The sequence below is a fragment of the Heterocephalus glaber genome, unplaced genomic scaffold (genome assembly GCF_053883595.1).
Source record: "Heterocephalus glaber isolate CG9 unplaced genomic scaffold, H.glaber_assembly_v1.0 deba00000122, whole genome shotgun sequence".
Taxonomy (NCBI): Eukaryota; Metazoa; Chordata; class Mammalia; order Rodentia; family Bathyergidae; genus Heterocephalus; species Heterocephalus glaber.
Genome location: NW_028258138.1, coordinates 14,560,166 through 14,572,570, shown reverse-complemented (window position 1 = coordinate 14,572,570; position 12,405 = coordinate 14,560,166). Strand labels below are relative to the sequence as shown.

At 38.6% G+C, this 12,405-nt stretch overlaps 1 protein-coding gene and 1 pseudogene across 4 annotated transcripts in view; one reads left to right on the top strand and one right to left on the bottom strand.

Annotated features, from left to right (window-relative positions):
* Map3k7cl (MAP3K7 C-terminal like) overlaps window positions 1–12,405 on the top strand; it is an 87,482-nt gene that overhangs the window by 59,373 nt on the left and 15,704 nt on the right. For all 4 annotated transcript variants that reach the window (XM_087213329.1, XM_013071417.3, XM_004842252.4 and 1 more), the window contains one exon: window positions 9,990–10,105. In XM_087213329.1, the coding sequence (XP_087069455.1) occupies window positions 9,990–10,105 (116 nt within the window). The remainder of the gene's footprint in view (window positions 1–9,989; window positions 10,106–12,405) is intronic.
* On the bottom strand, window positions 6,656–9,621 carry LOC106009219 (sorting nexin-3 pseudogene; annotated as a pseudogene).

The window sequence follows — 12,405 nt, the reverse complement described above, 5'->3', positions numbered from 1 at the left end:
TACAGAGCGCTCTCAGTTATGTAGGGGTTACTGAAGGTTGTGTAAGGGGTGAGGTTATAGTGATTACCATAGCTATCAATCATCTTCTCTCCTTCCTTTATTCCCCATGCAGGGTCTTTGACCCAAGCCTCCCAGTTTCTGACATCTAACCATGCTTTTCCTCTTGTCTACCAGTATGCTTTCTTTTCAGAGTAGAGAACCGTGCGCTCTACCTCTGCTGTTCCTCCCGGAAGGCTTGCTCTGTACACGGTGTTCCCTGCTTACGGTGTTCTGACCTCACAGAGGGGCTATCTGTATGCTGCTAGTGGTGTAAAATATTAACTATTGTCCTCCCTACTCACTGTGTTTCCTCATTTTATTGTGTTATTACCTCAAAGGTATTTCATTATCATGAAAACCAGATGAAAACAAGGAGGGGCAAACATGTTTTGAAAATAAAACAGAAAGCCTATTCATGTTCTTGCTCCCCCATGAAATTATGGATCATGAATTCTCCTCTTTTTCATATTGGACAAAACATTTTTTTCCAATGGGAGCTTTAATGGTTTTCCCTGGCCTGTGGATCATCTTCACAGATTCACAGCACCCCTGACAGATCTCCAGATAATTTCTCTGCTGAAGGATTGCTAGGCCCATTTGAATTTTATAGCTTTAATTTTATTTGGCATATATTGGAAATTAAATCCATTTAATTATTTTACTCCGTGAGACTCTTTCATCTTCGTTGCTCTTTAATGAGGCAGACAGTTGAGAGGATAGTTTCCGGCTCAGGGGTTTTGATTATCCCCCCTTCAAATACGGTATTGCTGTATCTCCTGCTGAACAGAGAGAGCATTACCTGCACTACGACTATGCACACTTCAGTAAATCCTTGTTTACCAGGTGAGGGATATGGTTAAGTTTGTGATGCTCATTTATCAGGTGTCGAGACATTGGGTTGGGCTTACTTCTGTTTACAGCTGTCGCATATAACTTTTATTCTACACTCAGTGACTCAAAACAGCAAGACAGTAAGGTCTGGGAGGTGAAAGCTAACATAGAAAATGATATTAAAAAAAAAAGCAGATTCTTATTTCCATGCTTACCAGAAAGCATACACACTGGGCAGTGGGGAGTCTGTATTAAGAGCAATGAAAATGCTTTATGGATAAAGGGAATAATCCATGACATGAGGCAGACCGTCTTCACAGTCAGTCTCATGGGCTTCCATCGCATTGCAATGGCTCCTGGAATCTTTTACTGACTATCATAATCCACTACGGAAGAATAAAGTTGGCTTACAAAGGCATATGAAATGCCTTATGGGTAGCAACATTTGTTTGAGCATGAACTGACTCTTGATTACCTCTGCTGAAGCCTTTTACCTTGCTGAGGGAAGAATAAATGATGCCAGGTTATTATTGCCAGGTCTGCTCTCTGCAAACCTTCAGACTAGACAAGGGGTGTTTTCCTACATCAAATGAGGTCATTCATTTGATGCCTGCAATAATTATATGAGCTCACTATTATGTCTCCCCATTTACAAATGAGAAATGTGAGCTTAAATTTGGATCTAAATAAATTTGGTATTCCCCTCTTTCCCTTCATACTGTTCTGTAGACAGAACGGGCTGCTTAAATTACTTTGAAAGGTGGAGATATTTTTGTTTCTGGTTTCCATGTTGCCATGGTATAGTTCTAGAACAATCTCATAAAATTTGTTCTGGCTTTCTGGTATCCATTGCACATTCTTTGGTAATTTATAAAGTGCAGGTATAAAATATCTATTTAGTAGATACTCTATCACCAATCTGACCCCCAAGATTTTTCTGTTGTTTTGCCAAGAATGTGAACATGTTTGAGCATGTAATTCATGGTGCTTCTATTTTCATAAAAGCCAAAAAAAGCCTCATGTAAGAATAGCAGTGACAAACATTTCTCTTGATGTCTCTATTAATGCAAATTGTTGGGCAAGAGACCTTAGGGTAAGTTAGGTGTTAAAATGAACATCTCTTTATAATGTTCATGAGGGCCATGGGCCTCCTCCCAAGGGCAGGTGGAAAGTTAATTTTATTTTGTGCACATTTCTTTCTTGGGACTAACTTTCTAAATTCCCTTTGCCCATCAGGGGGCAATGTTTGAGTATAGCTTGGTTAGATATTATAGTTAGAAAAAAGGAGGCCCAATTCCATGTTTACTTCAAGTATGAATGAAAAATTACTACTTTTCTTTTTCTTAGTTTTCCTCTATTTGGAAAAGAAGCAATTAAAGATGGTTCTGAAGGATGGTGGAATCTTTTAACAGTTCCAAAGTTTGAAGACCGAGAAAGACTGTCTTACAGCTTGACCCTATTGTTATGGTTTGGGGATTGTGGCTCAATTTACATATGAGCCCAGAGCTATGTTATAATGTGGCCTTAATTATATTGGAATGACAGACATGGTTAAGGACATGGTATCAAGTAAGTTAAAATAAACAACCCAATGAGAATTGTAGTGACTGAAGCATGGGCAGTGGCATAGACTGACCTGGCTTTGGATCTCTGTTCTGCAGTATTTTTGTGACTTGGGGTACATTATTTACTCTCTCTAAATCTACATTTTTCAACTGTAAAGTAGAGATAACAATATCTATCTCACATTGTTTTGGGAACTAAATATGATAATGAGTAGATCTGGTGCAATAGTTGGCAAAATAACTGATCAATTAATGTAAATGTCCTTCTCTGGTGCAATTGTTGATTGGATAAAATACTTAAGAGTGAGTAATTTATCTTTATATATGTAAAGTGAAATGAAAGAAGCATTCCTTTGAACTTTTGAGTTAGGGGTAGAGGTTCTGCTACTCTCTTCTTTTCATCAAACCAGCGTACTTGGGAAACAATGTGGCCTTAAGAAAAACTAAATAGAGCAATAGCTTCAAGCCCTCCTAAGTCCTCCCATCTGATCACAGATGACAGTAACAGGTGTCTCCGTGGTACACGCTGAACTTGCCTTTTCTCAGACAGAGTCTGATAAGTCCAGAAACTGATGTCAGCTCCACAAATAAACAATTTCATAGCTTCACTTGAGTACCATAATATCTTGTTATCCAAGCAGCCTCTCCAGAAACTTTTTTTAAGTTTTGGACCAAAGTATTGCTTGGTATTTGGGAAGTGAAAGTGGTGGGAAATTAAGTCTCTACATTCCATAATTCTGCTACCATGATCTTTAACATCCATCTGAAAATATCATAGGACAAGGCTCATCAAAAGCACTGAACATGGCTAACATTTTCTTTCTCATGCATGCATTGTAAAGTATTGTTCTTTGTGTGCTGTAACCACACGGAAAACATATAGATACTTTGGAACCTTACATTAGTACTTTTAGTTATTATTGTCGCTGAAAAATCACTCAGTGGTCATTAGGATATGTCTTGTTGGAAAAGTTTGAGATATGCTTGACTTATCTCACCCTTTTTTTTTTTTTACTGCTTACATCAACAAATGATTAAGTAGACCTTATTCCAATATAATATAATGTATAAGTTATGTAGTACAAGTAGTAGTGCTACTTGGAGTACAGAATAGATACTATGGAAATGTCAGTTAAAATATTTTGAAATATTTAAGATATTATTGTATTATTCTAAGATAATACTTTTTAAAAATTAACCAAAGATATTTATTAGATAGGCTCACAGGATCAGAATCAAGATAGTCTACAATTAAGATAATACATTTTTAATAATCAGAATTAGTCTGGACTGTTTTTCTCCTTAGTTTTAACAAACTATTCTTGTTAATTTTGAGACATTGAAATGCAACATAAACTTAAACCAGGCACTTCCATTGCCCCCCAAAATAGGCAACTCTGAGAATCAAGGGATAAATACAAAGTCTGCTCAGCCATTATAGAAGGTGTTGCTCCTAAATATATCTTCTGTGTGGGAGGATGGGGTAGGAAAATTAAATTCTTACATTTTTAAAGTGGAAGGGGCTAGTATTATTTGAAGAAGCTAGGCAGAAAACGGAAACGCTTAAGCCAGTTTTGCTCCTTGCTGAGGGATGCTTGGCTGGGCTCTTTCCCATGGGACCCTTTCCAGAGGACGGAATCCACTTTGGGAGGAATTTACTGTGCACTGAAGCCTGACAGGCTACAGTGAGACTCGGAGCGGCATTCTTGGAATAGGACCCTGTGGTTTCTCTCTTACTTAATCTTGTTAAATCTGTCCTGAGGATTGGGCTGGATACCAGAGATAGTAGCGGCTTCCTCACACTACCATGTAATTTAAAGCCTTTGTGAGCTCTATCCTTGGGTAGCCGTGGGAGGAGGCAGAGAAGGAGGAAAGGGGGTGAAGAGGAAGTGGCTCTCTTGGGCTCTGACCTCCTCTAAGCCCCAATCTGAGTCTTGGAAAAACGTGTTTCAAAGTTGGCTTGAGACACTGTTAACCTCTGGAGAACTTGCTGTGTTCTATAGTAGATCAGATGCGGGGTATGTGAAAAACTGTTGCTATGCTCACACAGAATTTATGTTCTAGATCCTTAAGAATGTCATTACCTAGTTATTGTTCACATCAACTATTTTCGCATTCTTTTTCTTTGGAATGCAATATTTCATTCTTTAAGTAAGACTGTGGAATAAATATATCCAGTGTGAGAAGCGTGGCATAATTATTGAAAAAATAATGAAGAAATTTTCTCCTCCTCTTGTGAAATTATCAACCCAATGAATTTATTTATTGCTCACCCATTCTCAGCATGGGGTTTTAACTATGAAAAATGCTCTAACAGAAATAGTAAAAATGAAGCAATGAAAATTGAAATAGGATTTTCAACTTGGTTACCACAGGCATTCTTTTAAGTTACTGTATAGTTTTTAATTTGAACAGGTATTACAGAGTGTCTCAAATCCCTGCTCTGCTGATTAGCTCACATATGCCAGTAGTTCAGACAACACATTACTGGAGCCTACTGGTAGTTTCATTTTCAAATCAGAAACCTGATTTCTGTGCTCAAATTTTAGGAATCCTTTTTCTTCAGACAGAAACTTTTATTCAGCAAGGTCATAGATTGTCTCTGATTTTGAGAGGTTATAAGAAGGAAAGAGGGAATCATTGTCCATAAGGATCTGGTGATGTTGTACACCGATACATATTATGTCATCAGACAAAGAGAGATTTCTGTCATTCAGAACAATACCTCTCATTATTCTCTATTTCTACTTTTTATATGAGGTGTGAAACCTAAATATCTTAATGCTTTTAGTTATTGGAATTCCTCTTAGGATGAGAACTTTTTGTGTTCAAATACATTTTCTGAAGAATTTCCTGGGATAAATGTCCCAGGAATAAATGTCCAATGATGTCACATGTCTTCTAGGGACAGTAGATCCTGCTGACCACAGAACACTTTGGTTTGCCCAGCACTCTTGTGGTCAGCAGTGAATAGCTCAGATTGCAAGGGGGTGAGAAATATGAAGTTCCCTAGAGAGAAATCCGAGACAGCGGGAAAGGTTGGGTCTAATTGGCATGAACCTCAGACAAGGAAGTCTGTTAATCACGCTTCAAAGATGGGCCAGAGTCAGCAGAAAGGTCAAATAAGATGCGTGTTTGCATTAAAATTTTTAAATTGTGATTTAAAAAAAAGGATAAAGGGCTACCACCTTAGTCATTCATAAGTGTACAAATCAGCGGGGTTTAGTGTATTTATAGTGGTCCAACTATTCTCCAGAACTTTATCCCAATCTTATAAAATTGAAACTATACCCATTAAACAACAACTTGTCATTCCCCCTTCCTCCAGTCTCTGGCAACTAATGAGATCATTTTACAATGTTATGGTGACTTGTGTAATATAACGTCTTTTCTTGCTTAAAAAAGAAGTTAGCATTGCTCTTTTATGTTTTTATGAAAATTGGAAGTCCTTGAATGGGGCCAAATTATATATGTCAGATTTGGGCTAAGACAGAGCCTAGTAGTGATAAGCATCTTTTTATTTACTGAAACACTGGGCACTAAGTATTTTGGGCTAGGTTTCTTTTTGTTGTTATTACTGTTTATTTTTGTCTGTTGTTGTTGCACTGGGGTTTGGATCCAGGGAGCTATGAGATACATCCCTAGCCTTGTGTATTTTATTATTATTTTTTAAAAATTTGAGACAGGGTCTCGCTAAATTGGCCAGATTGACCTCAAACTTGTGATCCTCCTGCCTCAGACTCTTGAGTAGCTGGAATTATAGGTGTGCGCCACCATGCCTGGCTGCTTGTTCTTTTTAAATTGCCACTTTTTTTTTTGGTACTGGGGATCGAACTCGGGTCCTTGCGCTTGTGAGGCAGGCGGCGGAACCACTGAGCTAAATCCCCAGCCCTGCCACTTTTTTTTTTTTTTGCATATCAGAAATGCATTTTTATTTGAAAACAACTTAAATTTTTAGACAAATGATTTTAGTATATAAATTTGATTTTGTTTTTATACAGAATATAAAGATTTCCCTCATTAATCTTCCATGTGAAGGGTATTCTAGGGCGGAAGGAAAATACGTTCTGCACACAAGTGTGTATCTTTCATGTGTGGCACTGAAAACGAACGGTGTAGTGCTCTTACACATAAATTAGATCAAGTGACATTACATATTAAAGGGAGGGAGAAATATTCTAGTTAATTGGATTGAAGAAGCAAACATGACACAAAAACTGTGCAAATGAGACCAAGTCAGAATCTTTAGTTAGGACATTGCAGATTATATAGGAAGGTTTGTGAGGCTATAGTGTATACCACATTAAAACAGCAAGGAAGAGCTATTGATATAGAAAGGCTGGAATGAGAGATTTTCACTAAAGCAAAGTAACTTGTCAACTGCCAAACAAAACCGAGCACATGAGTGTTCCTGTACTGAAGGCGTGGAATACCAGTTTCTGCACAGCATGCTAAAGGGTAGTTAGAATGTCTTCACTGGTGCACAGACATCATTAAGGGTCACGTTTTTGTCTCTTGCCAAATTTCAAGCATGTCTTATTGTAGATGGAGTATAGCTTTTATCTCTTATTTCATCTTGTAAAAACATGTGAAGGCAACGTTCATTCTGTGCCAGAGGATGACCAGCAACCTTGTTTATAAACTGCTCCAGCCCTTGCTTCCTCTCCTCAACAAAACTGTCGTCAAATATTCCATCATCTCCTCTAAAAGGAAGTTGACGCAAAAATGCTTTCCCAGGGAGTGGGGGAACTACAACCTTGCTCTCTCTTTCTAATTCACTTCGTAGCCATTCAAAGTCACTGTATCTTCTTCTAACAGTAGATTCCTTTAGCTTGAAAATAGGAAGATTTGCCTTGACCCTGATCTTGTAGGTGGTGAAGCGGCCCGGCCGACTCCCACCGCCTGCGGGTTGCTCACATCGATCTCGATCTCCAGGAAGTTGCTGGGCGGCCCGTAGGCGACATTCAGGTTCTGAGGCTTGGTGATCAGCCGCCGGGTGTCCGCCCCCCGCCACTTTTTTTTTATTGTGGGAAAGCTTGAAAATATGATCACATATAGGTCACATGATCTTCCTGCTAAGAGCTTATTAGGATATCAAAAATATTCTGAAAACCTGAGTTTGATCCCCAGTACCAAAAAAACAAAAACAAAAACAAAATATTCTGAAATTCTACCTTTCTACCCTCGTGTGCCTTTAACATTATGCTCATTCTTTTCAATTTCCCACAATGAAGAAGGCCAACAAAATATGGAAAAAATTCCCACTTATTCAAAGAACTTTACAAAGTGGCAAGTGAGGGATGAGGGAGGAAAAGAAAGCTCTGTCTGCCTAAATAATTACATATGTGAGTTGTAAAGTTTTTAATTATACCTGTTTGCATGTAGATTCCCTTAAGCATGCAAATCTGGTATAGAGAATCCTAGATTCTTCTGGCTTTTTTTTTTTTTTTTTTTTTTTTTTTGGTACTCGGTATCGAACTCGGGTCCTTGTGCTTGCGGGGCAGGCAGTGGAACCAGTGAGCTAAATCCCTAGTCCTTCTGGCTTTTTATTACGTGGGTAACGATGCCGCATTTGTGATTCACACACTTCCAAGTGGCAAGTGTACGCAAGGCTCGTTTGTACGGAGTGTGGCGTGTGTGGTATTCCTGAGGACAGGATACGGTGTAGCGTCTGAGGCTGCCAGTAGTTAAACCCTTTAGCGGGGCACAGATGTTTTAACAGCTTGGCTGGGAAGCTCAGCGTACATTGCTTTCGTTCCTCTGACTGTTGTACCTGGGAATTTGCCAATGGAACAGGTGAAAATTGGCGAGTGGGTGGTGGTTTCTGGACACAGACTGGAGGAGCCAGGAGTTCTGAATTCCTTTGGCAACAGCTTCCTCGTAGGGAATGAATTAGATTATAGTACTACCATTCACTGGCTTTCAGTTTATTTCTACATAGAAAAGGGTAATGGTTCTGATAGGCTCCGTTTATGCTGTGAATATGTTCACGGAGCTGCAGAGAAAGAGGCGACACAATATGGCTATTGTTAGATCTCACACCAGCTGGGTCATAACAGTGTTTCAAATGCAGGTAGATTTGGTCTATTTGGAATTTTAAAATCTTTTAAAAATTTTCCTCTTTGATAAATATATTCATTGTACACATTAATGGGGTTTAGTGTGACATTCCAATACATGCACACAGCTACTTAGAATTTTATTTCTTTTAGAACATCTCTACTCAGAGGTTTCATGATAAATAAGTGGGGTCATCTTATAGTTCAAGAAAACAGTACGCTTTGAATTTTTATAACATTAATTTTCCCCACATTTTAAATTAGTGTATATTGGTTATACAGATTGAGTTTCGTGTTGGGAGATGTGTACACTCACGTAACATGTTTTAATCACCCCTCCCTGACTCGTGTTGCCTCCAGTTTCACATCTTTTGGGGCAAAGTTTCAGGGTGTACAATGTATTTTGACCACAGTCCTGGTCCTATTCCCCGCCCTCGCCCTGTCTCCTCTCCCACCCCCTCTTCCCTTCTTGTGGTCTAATAATAGTCTCCCTTCTACTTTCTTGTCAGGGAAGGATCCTTAAATATGACACCCAAATAAATTTATGTCTTTGAAGAATATGAGGGGACAAAAATAATAAGCGATTCATAGCTCTCAAGTGTTATTATAAAATTGATGAGAATAGGAGCTAGTCAGACATATCCTCTACATATATAGACTATTGTGAAGAAAAGGTTGGATTGAAGAGCCTATTTATCAATGAATTAATATTTCCATATTTTACTATATAAATAAGTGAAAAGGGTGATTATGAAAACTCTTTAATAAAAAGACAATTAACTCATGTTCCTATCCTCCTGCCTCTTCCTCTTGAGTGCTAGGATTATAGGCATGCACCACCCAGCTAAAAATAATTTCTAGAAGCAGGGTTTTTACCATTTTGTGTTCAGAAAGGTTTGCCAAGCTGGAGTTTTTTCTCTCATGAATGGGAGAAAAGGAGAAACACAAATCTGTACTCTCATTGTCCTCATATGATGAGCATATTATTTGGAGTTTGGTTTTTCATACAGGTTTGTAAATTCTGGGAAGCATTATTTCTTGCCTGGTAACATTTCTCCAGGCTGGGTGCTTTTTTCAGAAAAAGAGTCCTTCTTGTGGGGCTATTCTACCCTGCAGGGGGAGATCATGCCTGCCAGCTACTGAAACATCCAGAATGGGGTGATTGAAACAAAAATATTTCCCCATAACTGCCCTTTCCTAAAGCAGATTAAGATTTCTGGGGAGAATTGCAGAATTATTAAGAGACATTTTTCCCCAACACATGGCAGGTAACTGACATGTAATGGGTTTCAGGGTTCAGTGTGTAGGGAGGATCAGTCCATGTCTCCACCTTCAATCAAGCAGACTCATCCACACTCTGTTCAATGTTCATTGACAATGCTACTTTCATGCAAAATATCTCCCTCTGAAGAACATCAGCTGAGCAAAATTGTTGGTAATGTATTCAGATGCAAAGAAATGAACTGATCACTTCTTCCTCTTCTTGTTTATGTAGCCTCTGCCACCTTGTCATGACTCCGCAGAATCCATGCAGGTGTACAAACAGCACTGCCAAATAGCAGAAGAATACCATGAGGTCAAAAAAGAGATCGCCCTGCTTGAGGAAAGGAAGTGAGTACTTTCCCCTCAGAGCTCCCAAATCTGAGCCCCTTTCTACTGGGCAAAGACTGGAGCACGTGGGAGAGGAGAGGATTGCAGGAATGACCTAAATATCCCTGCTGTAGAGCAAGGGCTTTACTTTACGAAGTAGCAAAAAGGACAGCAGAAGTGCTTCCTACTCAAAATTATTAAGACATCTCAGTTCAGGAAACTTAAATTGCTAAATTACCACCTCAAGTCACACTTTTCCTTCTACGAATGTACCCAGGGGCCCCAGAGTGCTTTGGCTTGGGGTGAATATTAATTAATGGTTACATGGTGGTTTTCTCACATTAAACAAAGAAGCCACTAGGATAGCTTTTCATAATAATGTGAATATATTAGTTGACTAACTGCATTTTATAGTTCAAGAAATTTTTTATCTTGATAGCTTTTATTACTATTATGGTTCTACTGGTTCTGCTGTAGGGAATTATACAGTTCTATTAATTAGCACACTCCAGTTTTGCTCAGACATAACTTTTTATTTCAGAATCCTCCTTTTTAATTGCACTCAATTCTGCCAGCATCTACCCCAGTTGCTCTTCATTTTTTATACTTTCAAAGCAACAGATTATATACCTTGCTTTCATAGCACTGGCCAGTTTGTACTTTCATATTTATTGAGAGCTCTATTGATTAATATATTTGTACCTCCTCCATACTAAGTGATGGGTTTCATAAAAGCATGGACAGTCAGAGGTTGTCCACCATTGCATTTCAAGTCTTGTATGTTACATGGCATCTAAAGATAAAGAAGTTGTTGTCTAATGCACGGAACATACAAATAACTCAACATATTGCAATCTTTGTTCTCTCCTTCATCCTGTTAGAGTAACACATGTTCTGTACTAGTGACTTAATTTATAAACAAATGAAGGTGAAATGTCTTTTGTTTTGAGAAATTTAAGAAATGCTCAGAACCCCAAAGAGTTGAGAGACAATATTTGGCACTTATGGTAAGACCTCAGCCCTTTCTTGCTTCCTTGCTTTACTGTGCTTCAAACATAATGTTCTACCAGGAATTTTGGATATAAGAGATTAAGTGATTTTGTTAAGAAATTAGAAACACAACTTTTGCTTCACAAATCTTAGGCTTTCTTTTTGGTCTAAGAGTTTCAATAAGGTGATAGGGATACACATTTATATAGCCTAATTTCTACAAAAAGTTTCATGAAGTAATTGAAGATTATTAATATCTTGACCAATGGCACCAAAAGGAGGGCTTATGTGATCAGTAGCCTATGAGTGTATTTGCGTGTGTGTGTGTGCATGCGCGCATGTGTGTGAGTGAACTGCAATGGTATGATTGGAAAAAACCCAGATAGTAATGTTAATTGTAGGAACTTCATATTGAATCTGAAGAACTTTGTTACTTAAAGTAATCTCATGTATGGCTTTTGCTTTTTGGCAACACAGAATCACCACTAAATTATATGTTCTTCACGTTTATGGTTCTGTATGTCACATTTAAAAAATATAAGAGGATAATGACAAGAGAGTGACTCATATCTGGTCTTTGAAATATATCTTTGCTGCTCATGTTGAGAAAAATGATAACTTGTGGGTACCACCACAACATTAAAATAAGAAAAGACAAAGTCAACTTCTAGAAAGAAGGTGGATAGCAGTCTAGCGGAGGTACCTTATACAACCTCCTGAACCACAAAGTAGTTGGCCAGCCCTCTCACCTGGACACTCATATGCCCATGTGTGTTTTGGCAGGACTCATTTCTTCATCAAACACCTATCTGAACCCTTTCCCTAAATAGTGGGCTAGATGTGGGGCAAAGGCCAAATTCTTTTATTTATATTTCTCTCTTTTAGGCAAAAGTTTCCAGATTCTTTTCTTTCCATTCCCAGTTCTATCATGTGGGTTCAGGATTTATTACTTTGAATCTTGACTGATGCAACACCATCTGGTTTTCCTGCCTAAGGTTTCTGGTTGTTAGAAAGTGATGGCCAGTTCTTGGACTGGATTTCAAGACTCGCTGTCATATGCCTACTATCTCTGTAGCACTTTCTGTCTTGTTCCTGTCTTCACCTGCATTGACTTACTTAGTTTTCCCCAAGGCAGGAGGTGGATCCTGCTGCATCCAAGCACTTGCTCGTACACACTCTCAGCTGAAAGTACACCTTTCTTCTTTTGTGCCTGTGCAAATGCTGCCCTTCCTTGGGGAGTGCTCAGTCCATGTCCCTAGTGCAACCATCACATAGTGATCAAAGATTCACTGGAATGACTCTTTTGGTAGTTTTGGTAGGCTAGTGTTATC